Source organism: Echiichthys vipera (genome assembly GCF_963691815.1).
Source record: "Echiichthys vipera genome assembly, chromosome: 11".
In the NCBI taxonomy this organism is placed as follows: Eukaryota; Metazoa; Chordata; class Actinopteri; order Perciformes; family Trachinidae; genus Echiichthys; species Echiichthys vipera.
The window spans coordinates 7,396,020-7,417,577 of NC_139836.1; the positions used below are offsets into that span (position 1 = coordinate 7,396,020).

The 21,558-nt window shown below is 40.3% G+C and overlaps 2 protein-coding genes across 6 annotated transcripts in view; both read right to left on the minus strand.

The window, feature by feature from the left end:
* Nucleotides 1-3,434, minus strand: part of LOC310954189 (stromal membrane-associated protein 1-like) — a 122,380-nt gene extending 118,946 nt beyond the window's left edge. For all 5 annotated transcript variants that reach the window (XM_083923539.1, XM_083923538.1, XM_083923536.1 and 2 more), the window contains exon 1: nucleotides 3,205-3,434. In XM_083923539.1, coding sequence (XP_083779665.1) covers nucleotides 3,205-3,322 — 118 coding nt within the window. In that variant the 5' untranslated portion in view covers nucleotides 3,323-3,434. The remainder of the gene's footprint in view (nucleotides 1-3,204) is intronic.
* Nucleotides 3,435-12,851: 9,417 nt separating this feature from the next.
* Nucleotides 12,852-19,109, minus strand: ift46 (intraflagellar transport 46 homolog (Chlamydomonas)). The gene is made up of 6 exons (XM_083922631.1): nucleotides 19,052-19,109; nucleotides 18,565-18,724; nucleotides 16,912-17,222; nucleotides 16,114-16,207; nucleotides 15,122-15,253; nucleotides 12,852-13,752 (listed from the first exon to the last, which is right to left on the minus strand). Exons 2-6 carry the CDS (start codon nucleotides 18,691-18,693, stop codon nucleotides 13,399-13,401), a joined length of 1,020 nt encoding a protein of 339 aa, XP_083778757.1. The 5' UTR covers nucleotides 18,694-18,724; nucleotides 19,052-19,109; the 3' UTR covers nucleotides 12,852-13,398.
* Between the last annotated feature and the right edge of the window lie 2,449 nt (nucleotides 19,110-21,558).

The window sequence follows — 21,558 nt, forward strand, 5'->3', positions numbered from 1 at the left end:
GAGAATATATTTTTTAATAATAAAATAAGAATATTATATTGGGGGGGGGGGGGGCAGAGAGATCCTTTATTATTTTGTTTGAGAAGAGGGTTAACTCCTACAAAAAGCAACTAAAAAGAGAATCAAAGAAACTGAAATTCTTTCTTAAGTTTGTTGTGCTTGAAACCATGAAGTGATTTTTGATTTAACTTTGGACTGTTTTTGTGGGAGAACATTATTTGGACCTTTTGGGCAATTATTTAAAAGACAATTTCTGATGCCGAGTGTAGCTCATTGCATTGTATCTGCAACACACTGATTTAAGTTTGCATTGTGGCTCTGATAAGTGCTTGTGATTGGCCTTGGGGATTTTTTACACCCCCAATGTGAACAAAAAAATAACTATTATTTCAAGCAAACTATGTACTCCTTGCAAAATCATTTAAATTTAAAGAATCTTAACTCAAGGTCCACTTAGTAGCTTTTTCCCAAAACCTTCAACTAGGAGTGGGTGAGATGGCGAAAATATCACATCACAATTTTTTATTTTTTTCTTAAAGTAAAATCACGATCACGATGTTATCGTGTTGTTTTTTTCAGAATGGCAGAAAGGCGCCCTCAAGTGGAGGCCTCCTTGTTAAACACATTAGGAGTCTGCAGTTGTAAACCTGTGTACACCTGTTTATTTAAGCCCATACTTCACAGCTTGTTCCATGAATTCTATGAATAGTTGTGGGCAGACAGCGTTGATAGTCCGATGCTCGTGTGTTGTTAGCACTCAATAGTTTTGTTTTCATTTTCAGCCATGACTTCCCTCTGCTCTCTGAATCAAACAGGATAGAGGAGGAGAAATCCTCTCACTGCCAGTAGTTTGCTATGATTGGTTGATTGGCGTGTCTTTAAGGCGGGCATGAGGCGGACTAGCCAGCAGTGGACAAAATGTGTCTTACAGACAATACTACGATCTCTCTGCTTTGGCAGATCATCAGCACGATCTAACTCTTCAGCGTCTAATATCGTCATATCGCCCACCCCTACTTTCAACCACAATTCACTGTCAAAGAAACCCAAAGATATTCAGTTTAATATGACAGAAAAACTAAAAAAAATTCTCAAATATCCCCATATTTGAGAGACTGAAATCATTTCTGCCATTTTGGCACGAAAAATTAATGTATGACTAATGATTATCAAAATATTTGGCATATCTGAAACATGCGCTGCAGCTCTGGGCTTTTTTTTTGTTTGACCTGCCTTATAGTTTAGGGATTATTTCTTACACTCTTACACTTTTACACTCTGGTCCAGCGTGTCTAGTGAATGCTCACATTTTACCAGCCGCTCAATACAAATATTTCCATTGTATCTTTTTTTGGCTGGTGAATGAAGCAAATCTACCAGCCACTTGCAAAGTTTACCAGCATCTGGATATTGGATGGTGTTCATTTTTTATACTAGTTATACTATATTAGTTTTTCTTATATTTTATACCTCTCGTATTCTATTTAGCTTGCTTTTATTTTCTATTCCCTTTAATGAAAAACACCAGGAATGGTTTTTAGATTACCATCAAAACTATTTAACTGATAACAGATAAAAGATGCAGCATCAGCAAAAGGAAGTGGAAAATTCAGCGGTGGGGGGAGGTGTGGTAGCCCATCACAGGCTACACTCGTCAGATGTTGCAGAGTGGGCATGGTGATGACGCAAAAGTCATAGGTAGGCCCGGTACGAGCCGTTTACACTCCACTCAAAAGTGTGGGAATTTCACGCTTCTGTACTTGTAGGCAAACATACAGTTGCATTAATACAACAGTCAGAATCCCTTAAATCAAATGTGCAAAACACTTTACGTTAATAAGTATTTGTTATGTTGTCGCTCACTAGTGCCAGGGAATCCTCAGGTACTATGCATATTTTGTTTACAGGTCATAGGAATAAATGCTGCTTGATACATCGGGTGTATGCCGAATTAAAGAATGATTCCTAAATATTAATGAAACCTCCTCGATCAAACACTACCTTTGACTCTGAGCGAGGGAATCTTAAACTTCCAGATTTTTGAATGGACTTCTGGGGGTGGTTTTGCCCTGCACGGGGGCATCACGGGCGAGAGGTGAGGTGTTGGCTGCGGCTGCAACCAACCTGCAGTAAAGTGTCTGATGCTGAGGGACACTGGCTGAGCAAACGACACCTCTAATTTAATGCTGCCTACCCAGGACGCACGCGTTTTCCGCTCATAAATAAACCAGTCAAGGACATGACATCGATACTATCGGGCAAAAGCGGCGTCACGTTAGCCACAACCACGCATCACAAAACCGGAAACACGGGCCATCTGATTTCACAATAAGATAGCATTACGCGGACAGCCTTTTCATCTAAATGACAAAGATGCGTCCGCAGTGAGCAAAATACAATATCAGAACCTCATAAACGAAATAATGACATCGGTCTTCCATGCTCTCTGTTTCTTTGGTGTACATTTAATATATTTAAAAACATAGTATGTTATTCCTGTTATTCCTATACTTTATTTCCCCCTGTCTTTATATTGTTTATATTTTTCTACAATTAATTGTTTCATGTTGGTGCTTATTTTATGTTTGCTATCCACTTTGCTGCTGTAATAAGTAAATGTCCCCTTTGTGGAACTAATAAAGGAATATCTTATCTCCTGATAAAACTAACTCCCAACATGCAATTAAAATTAACGTAGACTTACTTTACATGAGAGTGTTCAATAAGTGTAAGTATTTAATTCTGAAACTACAATTATAGTGTATTCCTTGTGTATATTGACTAGAATTTCGTCCTCTTCGTTCTCTTTTTTTATTATCGTATCGTAAAATAATTCAAGCGCTCAATGGGGATTTTATTTTGAAAACGCTAAACGGAAGTTGTGTGTTCTTGTTGTTACTTACACGAATATCACTCAATAGTATCCGTTTGGCTTGATGCTGACTGTACAAACGATACACCTGTTTACATTCCGCAAGCTAAATATGCCGACATTAAAAATAATAATAGTTTAATGCACACGTCACGCACGCTCAGGCTAACGGGGATGTGAGCAGAGCTGCAAACAAGTGACTCGCATCTGAATAACGTTACAATATGCTGCTAGCTTTAGCAAGCCGTTAGATGCCAAGTTCCCACATCATGCATCCTTTTCACACTGACACTTGTGACATGGACGTTTGCAGCGAACACTGTCGGGCTTACCTTTTGCTTCACAGTCAGCACAGTACTTGTTGTCTTGTTCCCTCAGCAGTTTGGACAGAATAGCCTGATGCTGCTCGTTCAGTTTCTGGGCTTTTTCTCTCTCCGACCGTGTCGTCATTTCGCCAAAGTTTGAAAGTTAGCCGTGCTTGTGTAGAGCCGATAAAAACCGCGGAGTCCTGAGTTCGTGTTAAAAAGGGTGGGACATCCCCCTGTAGCTGCACTGTGTCGCCTGTATCCAGCTAGCTTGCGCCCTGCTAATAATGGATCCAAGGCAACATCATCCCTGCTGCCTTCAAGACTGTCGGATTTTTTACAGCTGCACATGAGTCAGAAACTAGCATCAGCTTTAACAGTGAATACACTATACTCAAACGGAAGGCATTCCGCTTAAGCAATGACAGCAAGCTAACAGAGATAAGCAGACACAGGTATAGCCTATAGCCAGGCATGTAGGTTAAAATACCTATAGTCTTACATAATATATATATACTGTATATATGGTGAGAAGGTTGGGTCAGATATGTAGTCAGTTACTGAATACACATTTAATGTCAATCTTTATGGGGCGGCTGTGGCTTGGCGGAAGAGTGGGTCGTCCTCTGTTTGAGAGATTGGTGGTTCGATCCCCATCTCCCCCCAGTCCACATGTCGAAGTGTCCTTGGGCAAGACACTGAACCCCGGATTGCTCCCCGTGCTGCGCATGGGTGTGTAAATGTGGTGTGAATGGTTAGATCAGATTAGATGGTATGTAGATGTCCACTGCCATCAGTGTGAATGTCTGTGTGAATGGGTGAATGTGACAGACACTGTGAAGCGCCTTGAGTAGTCAGATGACTAGAAAGGCGCTATATAAGTACAAGTCCATTTACCATTTAAGTGGACTCTGCTGTCCACATCCATCTCGAGGAGAAAGCCCACTCCTTTGATGACAACAATGTCCACATCCTGGACAGAGAGGGCAGATGGTTTAAAAGAGGAGTGAAATAAACCCTCTATGCAAAAGTAGAGAAACCATCGCTAAACAGAGGAGGAGGCCTGAGACACCACTTATCTCCAATTTACAATGCTGCCCTTTCATCCCTTCAGGAGATTCAACAATCTAACCTCAGAGAACAACTGTCCACAAAAGGCCTCCTGTGACTCCAACGACTGTCGTCAATAGAGCACTAACAAAGTCCAAACAAACTTCCCAACAATATTGCCACTCTAACGACGGTCGTTCAGACTCAATAGAGCACTAACGAAGTCCAAACCAACTTCCCACCAACGACTGCCACTCTAACGACGGTCGTTGGCACTTAGAGCACAAAGTGTCCCAGTGACATCATCGGCCTTGTGAGAGGTTAAATACCTGGATCTCCACACCAGTTAGTTGGACCAGGCCCAGCCTGGTCAGATGCGTACATGAACTGATGAAGCCTCTTGGATGAGAGGTGAAACGTCTTCCTAGACAAATAACCAAGTCCAGTTGCTTTTGACTGAAATTGCTTTGGGGAATGTCAATCTTAGTTATTCGTAACATATGCCATTGCCATTAAAAAAAAGTAAACTAATTTGAATAGTTTCAGATTACTTCCAAATTGTGTCCTGGATTGTGGATTACCTGATGGGCAGACCACAGTATGTACGCCTACAGAACTGTGTGTCCGACAGGGTGGTCAGACACACTGGGGTCCCCACAGAGGACTGTCCTCTCTCCTTTTCTCTTCACCCTCTTCACCTCAGACTTCATCTATTGCACTGAGTGCTGCCACCTTCACAAGTTTTCTGTTGACTCAGCAATAGCTGGCTGCATCGGAAAAGGGGGATGAAAGTGAATACAGGACTGTTGTGGGCAACTTTGTCACTTGTAGCTGAATCATCTGCAGCTCAACGTGATTAAAACAAAGGAGCTCGTAGTGGATCTGAGGATGGTGAAAACACCTGTGACCCCTGTCTCCATCCAGGGGGTCCCTGTGGACACTGTAGAGGAGTATAAGTACCTGGGGGTGTACTTCAATAATAAGCTGAACTGGACTAGAAACGCAGAGGCTGTCTACAAAAAGGACCAAAGTCAACTCTTCTTCCTGAGGAGGCTGAGGTCCTTTAACATCTGCTGGACGATGCTGAGGATGTTTTATGAGTCTGTTGTGTTCAGTGCGATCTTCACTGTCACATGCTGGAGCAGTGGGCTGAAGGTCGCAGACACCAACACACTGAACAAACTGATCAGGGGGGCCGGTGATGTCGTGGGGGAGCAGCTGGACACCCTGACGACCGTGGCAGAGAGGAGGATGCTGTCCAGGCTCCGGTCTATCCTGGACAATGTCTCCCACCCCCTCTGCGACACACTGGCTCAGCAGAGGAGCACCTTCAGCAGAAGACTCCTTGCACCGAGATGCACCACAGAGCGCCACAGGAAATCTTTCCTGCCTGTGGTCATTAAACTATACAATGCATCCTTTAGAGCCTTAGAGTCTGTCAGCTCCTCTCTGTAATACAGACTAAACCACAGATAATCTGTTCTTTACACATTAGTCTGGTATTTTTGACCTTGTATGTATTTCACTACTGTAAATATTCATTTCTGTAAATTTAATTTAGATTTTTTTCTAATATATTGTGTCTGTATAATATTTGTTGTTTGTATACCTGGAGATATACCTGGGATACCCTGGGATTATTAAAGTATTTATCATGAACGAAAAGGAACAAAGAAACAATAATTAACAAACAAATCAACACGGAACAAGAATGTAGACATATGATTTCTCTGATAAAGCTTTAAATATCCAAATATCCTTTTGAAGGACATGTCACCTTTTGAAGGACATGTCACAGTGATGACAGTTGTGAGGTTTCGGGTTCTATAGCAACAGACAGACGAAGAGAAATAGAGTAAGTTTGAGCATGTTTATGAGACTTAACCACAATGTTCAAGTTTGAGTAATGCATTACCACCTTTGATAACCAAGTGTACAGATGTGTCCACACGTTTTTATACTCAGATATTTTGGGGCTAGGCAATATGTGTGTGAGATGTCGCATTCTGTTATTCAATCCACACTCATCCATAGTTACTTTACTGGGCCAGAAGCACAGCACTGTAGAAAAGTTACTTTTCAATAAAATTGAATAAAATGCCCCCAGTAACACAGGCACATTCACATCAAAACCCTCTCCCCAATTTGTGTCACCTTCCCCCTCTGTTCCCACCGTCATTCTATTAGAAAAAAACTACACTTTATTAATGAGTATATTATTTATTGGCATTATCATTTCAAGCACAATTCAATTCAAAGCTTCACGCACCAAAGCCATGGTGTCATTGTAATCACTCCTGAGCCTGTTTTACATTTATTGTCCACTTGATGGCACAGTAGAACACATTAAGCACCATGAAGCGTTACTTTGGCCCATGAGTGAACCAATTGGATGGAAAGCGTAAATGCTTTATGATGCTTCATCTTGCCATCATTACTCATCTGTGTCGGTGTGTAGCAAATTGAGAATGAGAGTGGGTTGGTCTCAGTCAGCTCTAGGGGGTTGAGTGGATAGTTGCTGGCTCTAACCTGCCTTTATCAGTCTGACTGACAGCAGAAATGTACTGAACAAAAATAGCTTCAGCTCCATGGGAAAAAATATACAATGTTAATGTATATTGTTTCAGTGGAGATCAAACTTAGAGGGCAAAGTATTAATTCTTGATTTATTCTGAAATACTGCCATTTTTTGCTGGTCAGAATTTGATAGAATATCAACTGTGGTTATATCACTGCTGTACTAGCATGTTTTTTTTATTAAATAACCAAGGCACTCGTTAGTGAGAAAAACCAGAGAACACTTTCAGATCCCTCCCAGTTATTGGTGTTAATCTGGCACCTGGTGACAATTTTCTTCATTGTTGGACACACCCCATTTATCTGGCAGCTCTCCGTGGGCCTCATTTATTAAGTTTGCTTGGACAGAAATGTGCAGTAAAATGTACGCTGGTAAACGTTGGTATTTATAGAAAAAATATCTGCGGAGAACCATGTGTATTCCTATGCCAACTATCACCCGTATAAAGCCTAGTTGTAGTTGTGGACAGGCTATACTAATATAGGATTATATTGATGGCACACACTTAAAGTGTAATTCTGGAACAAAATCATCCCATGGTCTTTTTCAGCACTTACATATATCAAATAGGAAGAGGAAACAGCGAGCTTGGTTCTGAAAAACATTCATGACGATGCAGTGTTAACGCGCTGGTGAACGTCAAGACTACCTTGGCGAGAAAAGGTTTTCCCACATTCTTCACACCAGTACGGTTTCTCTCTCCGTTTGGACACGTCGGTGTATGGAGAGTCTATTATTAATGACCAAGGTTTTCCCACATTGGTCACAGCTGTACGGTTTCTCTCCAGTGTGAACACGTTGCAGTTGTTTTAGGGAAGGTTCAGAGGTGAAAGCGTTCTCACATCGGTCACAGCTGTATCGTTGAACTGGTTTCTCTCCAGTGTGAATTCTCTGATGAAGCTTTAAATTTGTCACAGTGCTGACAGCTGTGAGGTTTTGGTTTCTATAGCAATGGACAGACATACAGAGAGAAAGAGAGTAAGAAGAAGCACGTTTATGAAACACTACCCATAATATTCAAGTTTAAGTAAACCACGAGGGGTGGGGAAAAAACTCGATTCATATATTCTAAGATTCATAACTTCCACAAATCTTTTTTTTTTTTACTTTTTCCATCTCACGGTGCGCACTTAGCGGCTTCCGTAGGACACTGTTGCAGGAAGCTAATGTCTAGTCGAACACTCAAGGCAAGTGTTTGGGTGCACTTTGGATTTGACAGCCTCCAGGGAAGGAGAAGCTGGACATGACTCATTCAATATGCAAGGTTTGCAAAATGAAAGTCGAGTACTTCGCAACACTACAAACGACCACTGTGGTCAAGTGAGCCGTCATTAATTTCTGCCCTGTCATACCTGCCAGCCCTGTTTATTCTGACATTTATGGTAAATGCATTGAAACGGCTCAGAGGTGCTGACCTGAATCACAATCAGAAATACTGTGACCAATGTGGTAAAACTTTCACAAGTTCAGGTCTACCTGGTCGCCACCAACGTATTCATACTGGAGTAAAACCGTACAGCTGTGACCTCTGTGATAAAGCTGTCACCAGTCAATCTGGTCTAGAAAATCAGACGTATTCATACTGGAGAGAAGCCATATTGGTGTGACCTGTGTGGTAAAGCTTTAACTGGTCAATCTGGTCTAGAAGTCCACCGACGCATTCACACTGGAGAGAAACCCTGTTGGTGTGAGGAACGTGGGCAAACCTTTTCTTGTGTTGGTAGCCTTAAAGTTTCCCAGCGTGTTCACACTGCAGCGTTGTGAATATTTTTCAGAACCAAGCTAGCTGTTTTCCTCTTCTTAGCTGTCTTCTATTCTGAGCTTCTGTCCAGTTTGAGGATTGACCAGCAGTGAATCTATGTTCTACACAGCAGTATGTGTGAAAGAAGCTTTGTCATGAAAGAGAGGGGCCAATCTGGCTTTCACTTTAGTCTGGAGATTATTCATATGGGTTGAGAATGAAAGGGAAGAGAACAGCCGAAGCCCTAAATATTGATAGGTCTTGACGAACTCCAGCTCTCAAACTCTGCTGTTATTCATCAAACTGAGATGTCACGGCACAATAATTCTATTAATTCTCTACTCGTTTTGCTGCTGTAGCCCAGAAGTAATAATTAATTAGTAGCCTAATCAATTAATGATCGTACCTTAATGAAGCAACAGTCACTGTGGGGCCTTTGTGTCATATTCACTGACATATTCACTGTTTAATTCACTGACGGCCTGATCTCACTACAACACAACTCTTTTAAGAGCCACACACTTCCTCTGAGAGCTCATTTCTGTTCTTTTAAAAGCATTCAGACCCCTGTTAGCACTAGCATAATTTATCAATTAGCACACAGCAGAGTAGGCTGAGCCTGGTTAGCATCAATTAGCTAGTGGCATCGGCTGCTACCTGAGATTAAAGCGATGATCAATAATGTGACAAGTGTGAGCAAGCGACGCGATACTTGCATTCTGGGCGATTTAATCCTCCATGGCTAAAAAGATAAATAAATAATACCTTGAAAGTGTGCGTTTTTCTGTTTCTTTTGTTTTTTGTTTTCTGTGATCAACTGACTCAAACGCCTTGGCGCCCCTAAAGAGGGGAAATATCAAAGCTGACTTCCAATCAGGAGGGAGGGTGGAGAGCTGCATGGGCATGTTGAATAACCTTGTTATTGGATCAGCAATAAGATGGGTGGCTGCTTTAAGAAACTTTGGGTCCAACCCATCAAAGCCAGCAGATTTATTTGGGTCCAATCGGGAAAGTTGGTCCCGAACCTCAGAAAGTGAGACTGGTTTAAAGGAAAAGCCAGTGGTGATGGAGGGGGAGGGCGAAGTGAGTGGTGGGACGCTATCCCTGTCAGCAGAAGTGTAAGCCAGAGTGGAAACCATGAAAGATTTGTCAGCAATTACAACCTTATCAAAAACCATGGGTGAAGGGAAACCTGGAGAAGATAGTTCGTTTTCCATTGACTTGCCTGTGTTCCAAAATTTCCTTGCATCAGGGCCACATGAGATTTGTTTGGGCTGACCTGATGGCCTGGGTGGATTTGTTCCTGCAGAAATAATTTTTCCGACGAACAAGCTCAGCCAAGTCATGAGAAAACCAAGGACTAAGGCGATTCTTAATCTGGTATCTTTTTAAATGGGGCGAGGTTATTGATATAAGGCTGAAAGTATTCTTAAAGGACGAGCAAGCCTCCTCAGCAGAGGTGAATACGTTGAGCCGCTCCCACTCTGTGGCAGCAGTGTCACTGAGACAGGCCTGCATGTCAGGCTTCTTCACACAGCGCCTGGTTACGGGTACTGGGGGGCGTTTGACTGAAAAACCCCTACGCACAATGGTCTGCCAGGCTATCACTGAAGACCCCAGAACGGTAGTTGGAAGGATTATTGGTTTGAATAATGTTGATCAGTGTAGCGGATGAGGGAGATCTAGGGTTGTGTCGAGTGATTTCAGTTATATGTTGGGTGAGCTTTAAAGCATCAACTTGTTGAGTAACAGCAGCAGGGGGATTTAGCATATTCCAGTTTAAAATCACCCATGAGGATTATTTCAGAGGAGATTATTGGGACTCAAAACTGACTAAGAGTTGTTCGCGTGTCAGCTGGGGCATCAGGTTTTCCTGTAGCAGACAACAGTGAGGGACAAGCGTGAAGACAGTTGTAGCTTGAGCACCAACGACGAGACATACAGTTGCAGCTTGAGCACCAATCATTCATTGTTTGGGAACAGACGAGATGATCTTTAACATACATGGCTACACCGCCTGCTCTCGAAGATACGTCCTGACAAAAAACATTACAAAAGAAACGTTTTTTTTTCTAAGACCGGATGATTTATGTTGATCTATTAGCAGAGTGTCGCCTTCAGATATGATCAAACATATGTTGCTGACTGGAACTTTAATGAGGGGGAAAAATCAACTTAAATTATTTTAGAAAAAAGCTGCAAATTAACAAAGAGTGAAAAATTGAATGGGGTGTAATTCTTTCCGTACCCACTGTATGTAGGAGAGGAGGGGCCAACCGACCACCTGAGGGCCCCGCAGACTACAGATGCTTTTAAAAAAGACCTTAAAACCTTCCTGTTCACCAAAGCATTTTGCTAAATGTCTTTTAGATATTCTCCTTTTAATTTATTACTTATTTTTCATTTTACCGTTTATTTCGATGCTGTTTCTTTCTGCTCTGTGGCACTTTGAGATTGTTGAATGTAAAGTGCAATACAAACAAAATGTATTATTAATGTTGTCATTATTACTATTAACTTTGACTGTAAGCAATACTTGTTACATGGTATACCTTTTAAAGCATGTAAACATGTTCTAGTAGAGACACAAAATACAAGTATGAACCTGAAAGTGTGCATAATATGGGACCTTTACCAAATGTAGTGACAAACAAAACCATTCAAACCTGTTCCACCTGCCACATCTGCACCTACAGTAGGTTTACTCTCTTTCTCTCCTCATTCTTATTGTTTCTTTGAACAGATTTGCTTCGATTTTTGACTCCCTGTTTTTCTATTATTTTATTATTTTGTCCATGTGTTGATGTTTTATAGTTTTTTCACTTTATTTCAATGAAAAAAAGTACAATCCCATAATGCATTGTGTGCTCTGTTGCCAGGATACAGTACATTCCGCTCAGTTGCTAACTGTCTTTGCTTTGTCCTTTTAACAGCGTCCTCAGTGTCCACATTTCAACATGACTGACCCACATGAGGAAACTGGCCACAGCTGATATGTCTACAGTTTTTTTTATAGGTGTAAAATCTGCATTTTGCTTTTTTGGTTTTGAAATAGAATTTGTCCTGTAAAAATAGGAAAAATAGGAGCACCACAACTCTCAAGTCTATCAAAAAGGGACATTTACATAAATTGCTGTTCTGATAAATAAAAACATGGACATTGCTGCTATCATAGAGCAGAAAAAGTAAATCATAGGCAATACTTCTATCTTGAGTGTAGGTTTACAAAATCCCAAGACATTGATCAATCCTCCGGTTGACGGTTTACAGATTAAATATCCAGTACTCTTCCCTTCTATTACTTCAGCAATGTCACCACCCCTCGCTAACATGCTAACATGAAGGACGTCCACAAGTAAAGTAAGGCAGACGGCACCATCTGCTGTTTAAAAATCTCCTCTTTTCCATCTCATCAGATTTGAATCTTCCCACATTTGTATTGAAAAGACCTTACTTTGTGCCCAGAGTATGTTCTGTCTAATGAGCAAAAGTAGAGTTCAACACACGCCAAATCCACTTCATGCTTAATGCTGCTTTCAATAGAGAGAAGACAACACACCAGAAGGTTAACCCACACACAGTTGATGGCTGATGAGTTGATTTCTTTAATAACCATAACCTGAAAAATTGACCAATTGTTCATCGAAGAGTTGTGCCCTCTGCCAAAAGCTTTAGGAAAGGATGGACTGCCTGTTGATTTAAGTACTACAAGTAAAATAACTCATTATGTAGAATGGCCCATTTCAGATTCATATATTATTGGTTTATAATTATTGATGCATTTTAGGATTTTCAGTGAAAGCCGCTCACACAGGGAACAGTCTTGGTTGGCAGGTTGCAGAGGCTTTGACATGGTTAAAAAGACAATCAAGTGTGTGACCATACTCCGTAACTTTTAACAGTACAGTCTTGCTTTTCTTGTCTTGATGTTTTTCACTTTTTTTGTAACTGTCATTACAGCTGATAATTAGCCAAGATGCGTAACCTGGCACATTTACAGAAATGTTTATTAGTAATAAATACATATTACATTCAGCATTTTAGTGTTGCAGCTGGTAAAGGTGGGGCTCATTTTTGATTACTTAATATACAGCTGGGTAGTTCCAGCTATAATACATTAATATTCTGTATGAATCATTTAATTTTTAAGTAACTCAAATCAAATGCATGTAGTGCAATGGAAGGTACACTATTTAGTAGAAGCCAAAAGTAGCAGAAAATGAAAAAAAACTTCAAAATTGTAGCAGCTCTTTACCACTAACTTTACTGTCTGTAATTCCAGAAAACTAATCAATGCACATAAATGTCTGTTTATTACAAAATGATGGTACAGTAATATTCAAAGCTACATTTTTGTTTGTTACTGACGATATCTTAAAACACATAAGGCAAAGCAATTTGTATATAAGTAACATAACAGTAAGGAATACAAGGAGAAAAGAAGGGAAATAAGAGAGAGAAAGTTTTCCTTCTGCTAATCAAAATAAAACAGCATTGTGTATCAAAACCAGGAAGGTACCTGTTCACACATCCATTGCAATAAATGTGCTGTTTGTAATCAGCTGAAAAACACAAAACTAAAATAGAAACTATAGAAATGTGAGTGCTCGCAAAATACTCACATTTCTTTATAGTTTCTATTTTCGACAGTATACAGTAAACAGGAACAGAATCACGTCACAAACATTTTCTCACTAAGGATCCCAGAGTTTCTGAGGCCAATAAACAACTGTGGTGACACCATACTTCAAATCAGGAACATTTGATGTCTTCTTTCAGTTCTTCCTGTTAACTGACTACAGGTTTTTTCTTCTCAGGTGTGTCGCTCTGCTGTAGAAACCCCAGCCCCTCTCTAAACTCTGCGTGTGAAGTGCTGTGAGTCTCTGAACTCCAGGTAGAGGTTGAACAGCAGATGAAGAGACTGGATCCTGCTGTTGTAAACGGGGATGTCCAGCAGGGCGCAGACGGCGTCGGTGTACTCGGACAGGCTGCAGTTCAGGCGGGCGGGTGGCAGTTGAAGGCGGCCCAGCAGCTCCTCCAGCTCGGCCGGCCACTCCTGCATCAGGCTGTCGATGTCCGGCATCACTCGGTTGTACTGAACACTGGCCGGAGGTTTGGAGCGGTGCAGAGCGCTGATACTCTCCACCCAGCTGTCCAACACCCGAGAATTGGTCTGAGGACTGGCAACACACGTCACCTTCTTTAACTGGAAGAGAGAGAGAGAGAGATAAACACACAGACAGACAGAATGACAGACAGACAGAGGTTTGTTTTTAGAAGAGGTGTGACTGTAGTCATTGTCTCCAGAGCGTACCAGGCGTCTGCATCCCACTGCTTCTCTGCTTGAGGCTAGAGGCTTCAGGACACATGGACCATTATAGAATGGCACCCAACAATCTACCAAATAACTATCGGAAGTAGAGTTGCATTGTGGGTAATGCAGGAATCAGGATTTGCAAAAAAGGAGAATGTGTGGAATAAAAAAATACAATTTATTCTGGTGTGTTTCAAAGTGTCCACTGTGAGTGTGAGAAGTTTAGATAAATAAGGGTGGAAGTTAACCATGGATGTATCATAGGAGCTGTTGCCCAAAAAGTATTTTCTCCATACGCCACCACTGTAAAAAAAAAAAACTGTTGACAGGACAGATCCAACTGCAAACAAAGTTGATTATGTTTCTTTTTATTATGGATTTTTGATCCATTTCTAATAATACATCTATAAAGTGAACACATTCAGGCAGGAAACACAGCGCTAGCACTTAGCCATCAGAGATCAGCAGGGTGGCGGCTCACCATTGGCCCTGTGTAGGATACCTCTTTTAGCGACCCCTAGTCTTGGCCCTTGGTCTGCACCAAGCCCCCACCACAGCGACTTCCTAGTTGATCCAATAAGGAAGTGCCAAAAACTGCAGTTCTCTGAGTGAGTCCACTTGGGGCAGGCTTCATAATAGAGCAGTTTCTCATTGACCCCCATGTTAAACAGGCCGTTTTTCACAGCAAAAAACATTCTAGTCTGTATATTTAGGTCATATCTCCATGACAACACTGAGGGGTTGAATGTTTTTGTACCAAGCTAGTTTTTATTTGATTGGAGGTTAAAGTGAATAATGAGGGGCCTGGCCTCTTGAGTGACAGCTAGCCTCTGGCCCTCACTTCTCCTTAGAGGTAAACGTCAGCCAGATGGACGCATCTCCCTCCCCCCAACGTCACATCAATGCCCTTTTTTGGTCAGAGGAAATGAGGCAGAGTCAAAGTCTGACAAGATGGTGACTCCTGTAGGCGAGGACGATTGGATCAAGCTCCGAGAACAGAGCCCGACGGAGATGCTATGGTCAGCCCTTGTGATGTAAACATGAGGAAGTGTCAGTTTGGACACTGGACTAAATTATATTGAAAAGCTGTAGTAGATTTTAATCTTTACTATAACAGCATTTAAATGTTTATTTTCAACATAGAACTTGTCCGACAGGATCTCAGGACAGAGCGTGTGTAATACAGGTGTGTGTTCTGTGATACAGGTGTGTGTGTAATACAAGTGTGTGTGTGATGCAGGTGTATGATGCACGACAGTACCTCAGTGGCTCCGTGCTGTTTGGTATCTTCTGACAGCCATAGCGACATCACCGTGGGGTCCGACTGTTTCACACTGGGCTCGTCCAGCACCAGCATACCTAGACTGTCCTCTTTACCATCTGGCCTCGGCACCTGAACGCCACACAGGTCACAGTCGGGTCAGTGGTCACAGAGATAAAGGACTATTTCCAGCTCTACTACCAGTAAAACTTCTTCAGGTAGAATACATAAACAATAACAAGTCTAAAACTAAATAAAATGTAACTTTTGAAAACAATAACTGTGACAAATAAACAACTAAATATTAAAAGATGGAACAATGGTTTATTCTCTCAATTCAAAGTATTTTCAACAAGCTGCTGCTCTTGATTGGAAGGAGTAACAATGTATCAGTGATGTTATCTGATGATTTATGGACTCAATTAATCTACAATCCACTGACAGTTTGACAGGTGTCAAATATCCCAAAACAGAGAGTCAAGCATAGTGTAATGAATCAAATCTTTACTTAGGGCCCGTCCACACGGAGTATCGTTTGGCCGACTGTCCACACGCAGTCTGCGTTATCGGAGCCTGAAAGCGGTATCTTTTGAATCCGGGTCCCAGAGTGGGAAGATTTGCGCCTAAAAATCCTTTACCACACAGGAATGTCAGTAAATGTCGCAGTGAGACAACACAAAGAATTTATTTTTTCTAGATTAAATTGACGGGCACACTGAGCTGCAGGCTGCAGAGTGTGTTTACCACTGTGACCACCAGCAGCGCTTGTCCCATCATGTTGCTTTTAAAATACATCTGCGGCCTAATTTGCCTAATCTGCGTTCAAAACACAAACAGCAATGGGCTGAAGCACACAATTAGTTTTCATTGTTTTTCCAGGGACAACTTGGGTCAAAAAGGAGACAATTAAACTGAAACTAGACAGAAATGAACATTGGTGTACCTCCTGTTTCTGCAGCTCTACGGAATGAGCAGACAGTTTGTGTTTGTACCTTCAGGAAGGCGTCAATGTCGCCCACAGCTGGGATGAAGTCTGGGATGAAGGGCTTCAGGCTGTGCTCCATCTCAATGGACTGAGGGCTGTAGCTGAAAGGAGACAACAGGTGTCGTTTATTTGCGTCCTGATTCTCTGTCCAGTCAAATGACTTCCAGGAAGCATTCGTTAATGATGCATCAGGACAGTTTTGTCTCTGTGATCTGTAATTTCTCCTTTTAACCTGTATCACAGATAATATTACATACATTATACTGCACATATTGTTTTGTATATCAGTTAGAGCAGGAGAGTCTGTTGTCTTTTAGCAATAACGTAATTTAACGGTCTATGAGACGGAAAATGTCTGGGTTTGCGATATATTTACGTAATATAACATCATTTCTAAAAAAAAAACATGGATTATTAAATAATGAGTGCTGAACAAAACATTATAAATAATATAAGATAATAGCATATTTGAATAAAGCGAATTAGAGCTGCAATGATTAATAAATCGACAGAAAATTAATCTAAACCTATTTTGAGGATCAATTAATTGGTTCAGTCATTTTTAGTAAATAAAAAGTAAGTAAAATTATAAATTTGCTGGTTTCTTTAATGTGATGAAAGTAAACTGAAGAGTTTCGAACTGTTGATCGTTGACATGTCAATTTCACACTAAAAAACACAGTTTCAATATTTTATGATATTTTATTAACAGAATGATGAATGGAGATAATCAGCAGTTTAACAACAATGAAAATAAGTCTATTACTTTTCCTTTCAGCTGTGTGTTCTGATGTAAACTGCTTACCGTGTGATGTACTGGAACAGCTCTTTGATCTCGGTGCTGACGTGCAGGTGGGCATAGTCTGCGGGGTCGTACGTCCCCTCTGGAACCTTGGGTTCATCGTCATCGTCCGAGTCCTCTTCATCTGAGTCCTCCTCCTCATCCTCCTCTTCTTCTTCTTCCTCCTCCTCTTCCTCTTCTTCCTTCCTGTTCAAACGGACCCCAGGCAGCCTGCCGGGTGGCTCCATGACCCTCTGAGGTTTGCGGTCCTCATCAAACTCGTCACTGTTGGCCGACATCAGGTCACGCCCTTTCCTGCTCCTCCTAGATTCTGACTGAAAAGACAAAAATCATCGACTGAAAAGACAAAAATCATGTGACACCAGACGAGAGAGAGGGGTGACAAGAGCATTGGTATCGGCTTTAATCAAGTGCATCAAACACCTTCTATTTTGTGTTTTGTCCACCACAGAATATTAGATGTATTATGTAAAAAAGCTGGAGAGTCACTCTCCTGATCATCACAGCTCATGAAGAAAACATTCAGGTAGAAGCTTCTACCAACGCATCATATTAGCTGATCAGTAGTTAACGTTAAGTCATGATGACAGAACACAATTAAACTCTTCTGTTGTCGGTTTGTCTGTGTAACTCGACCAAAGTAACACATGTAACATTATTGCACAATCAGAGTGTTTCAGTAATTCCAACAACTCCAGCAGAGGGAGACGTCTTCTTTCTAGGGCAGTGGTTCTCAAACTGTGTACATGACGTACCACCCCAGTTAATATCAGGCTCTCTCAAGTCCCACCACTAAGACCAATGTGAAAATACAGTAGTCTATTCAGCTACAGACAGGAAGGTTTCTTCCTAGTCAGAAGATCGTGTATTGTTGGCTGTCTTCAGTCACAGCCATGAAGCGGTAGCATCAGAACTGACATGTCAGTGTTTTAAACCACTCACTTAACCTCTTATGGTGTCATCACAGTTCAGCTGTTGAGCATGACGGATATTGAAATAAAAATATTACAGGAAATGCTGGACTTATTTTAAATTACATTTCAAGGACCTTAAAAGTATTTCCTTAGTATTGTATTAATTAGTTATTATTAGTAATTAATGTTTCCTTTTTTATTTTGGAGATTCCTTCCCTTACTACCAGAGAGAGCGTGAGTACCACCAGTGGTAAAACAACGACAGTTTGAGGATCGCTTCTTATCAGTTTCAGGAGTCACATGATCTTTCATTCAATTTAAACAGAAAGTGCAACAACTCAAGTACTATTTCAAGGTACTTTTAAATGACTGAAGCATTTCGATTTAATGCTACTTTATACTTCTCCTGCAGTACATCTCAGAGGGGAATATTTACTATATCCACTACCAGCTGAAGTTAGGCATTACTTTTCATATGAGGATTTAACATTAAAACATATATATGAGAACACTGTAACAGTTACTCGTCACATTAACGCTAGTCAATGTTATAACGGGAGGTATTTCTTTGGTACACAGAGTATACTTTCAGACCACACACACACACACACACACACACACACACACACACACACACACACACACACACACACACACACACACACACACACACACACACACACACACACACACACACACACACACACACCGCCGTGCCAGGCAGTGAAGCCGTGGGTGTTACCTGACGCTGGCTGCCGGGGGTCGGGCTGTAGACGCTCGCTACCTCCTCGGAGTCGACCACTTCCAAGCTCTCGTCGTAGGGCTGGTTCTTCAGCAGTCTGGTGTCTTTCGCCGGGTCAACCCGCTCCATAGGACGCTATCGGATTACCCAGTGTACCCACCTACAGTTACACACATGTATTTATAGGTTAATATAACGTTAACGTTGTGCGCTTGTCTGGATTCAGCCATTTATCTGCTGCTACAACCGAGCCCATAACGGCTCATAACGGTTCACCACCAGTAACGTTACAGCCATTTGTATACCAGTTTACCGGCTAACATTAGCCACCTAGCATCTAGCAAAAAACAACAACAAAGTGAACCAGGGAGGGTTGAAAGCGCCTGAGACAACAAACACACGGTTTAACTAACAAAGGCGCCAACAGACCTAAACCAGCAACCTTTATATACTTCATAAGTCTCTCTAAAGTCTGAGTTCGGTTTACCTGTGGAAAAGTCTTTTAACGAGGGCAACTGGCTAGCAGCTACTGTCATGGCTGCTTCTGTAGCTTGGCAACGGACGCGGAAGTGTAGGGTTTTTTTTTTATCGTAAACTTTATTGAAAGCCAGTACAATGTACAAACAATACAAGGGTGCCCTCAAGTGACGAAGGCAGAAGACAGCAGCACTATATAACTAACAACACTCACTATCCGCATCTAAATGTGTAGGCCTATGTGTTTTGGGTAAAGTTGCAGGTCAAAAATGGTGAGACATGGTTTACGAAGGTAACGTCTATAATGAATGTCTAATCATGCATGACAACTTAGACCTATAACACGGGTAAAAAGGAGTGAAGTAGTAGTGGGCATGATTTAAGTTCAGCTACAATGTTTGAGTCATGTATATATATATATATATATATATATATATATATATATATATATGTAGAGAACTGCTCTAATTTATTGTTTTGTAAATTCAGGGTTTCTGGAATGGAATACTATCTTATAAACATTAATATTATATTATTATTATCATTATTACCTAGTCTGTGTGTGTGTGTGTGTGTGTGTGTGTGTGTGTGTGTGTGTGTGTGTGTGTGTGTGTGTGTGTGTGTGTGTGTGTGTGTGTGTGTGCGTGCGTGCGTGCGTGCGTGCGTGCGTGCGTGTGTGTGTCATCATGGGAAAATGGAGACACTAAGGCCTACTGTGGAGGGAACTACCACAGAGGCAGTTTTGAGAATTTTGCGTTTTTCTTCTGCCTGTCTGTCTGTTGACAGATTTTGTCTTTGCGATGGTGTCGCTTTTATAAAGCACTGTGAATGTGCTTATATGCATTGTAGACATGACCACAATAAGAAGGTTTTACCCCCAAATAAGGCAGATCTGACTCCGGTGCCAGATTGTTTAATAGGTTGTCAAAAAAATAAAGAAAAAACAAGGACCCTTCCAAGTGGAGCAAAACACCATAGAGGAGACTTGCGCATTCATATATACTGTTATAAACACTTGCACATACATATATACTGTTATATATATACTGGTATAAACACTTGCACATACATATATACTGGTATAAACACTTGCACATACATATATACTGTTATATATATACTGGTATAAACACTTGCACATACATACTGTTATAAACACTTGCACATACATATATACTGTTATATATATACTGGTATAAACACTTGCACATACATATATACTGGTATAAACACTTGCACATACATATATACTGTTATATATATACTGGTATAAACACTTGCACATACATATATACTGGTATAAACACTTGCACATACATATATACTGGTATAAACACTTGCACATACATATAAACTGGTATAAACACTTGCACATACATATAAACTGGTATATATATACTGGTATAAACACTTGCACATACATATATACTGGTATAAACACTTGCACATACATATAAACTGGTATATATATACTGGTATAAACACTTGCACATACATACTGTTATAAACACTTGCACATACATATAAACTGGTATATATATACTGGTATAAACACTTGCACATACATATATACTGGTATAAACACTTGCACATACATATAAACTGGTATATATATACTGGTATAAACACTTGCACATACATATATACTGGTATAAACACTTGCACATACATATATACTGGTATATATATACTGGTATAAACACTTGCACATACATATAAACTGGTATATATATACTGTTATAAACACTTGCACATACATATATACTGTTATATATATACTGGTATAAACACTTGCACATACATATAAACTGGTATATATACTGTATATATACTGGTATAAACACTTGCACATACATATAAACTGGTATAAACACTTGCACATACATATATACTGGTATAAACACTTGCACATACATATAAACTGGTATATATATATATACTGGTATAAACACTTGCACATACATATATACTGTTATAAACACTTGCACATACATATAAACTGGTATAAACACTTGCACATACATATATACTGGTATAAACACTTGCACATACATATAAACTGGTATATATATACTGGTATAAACACTTGCACATACATATATACTGTTATAAACACTTGCACATACATATAAACTGGTATATATACTGTATACTGGTATAAACACTTGCACATACATATAAACTGGTATATATATATATACTGGTATAAACACTTGCACATACATATATACTGTTATAAACACTTGCACATACATATAAACTGGTATATATATACTGGTATAAACACTTGCACATACATATATACTGGTATAAACACTTGCACATACATATATACTGTTATAAACACTTGCACATACATATAAACTGGTATATATATACTGGTATAAACACTTGCACATACATATATACTGTTATAAACACTTGCACATACATATAAACTGGTATATATACTGTATACTGGTATAAACACTTGCACATACATATAAACTGGTATATATATACTGGTATAAACACTTG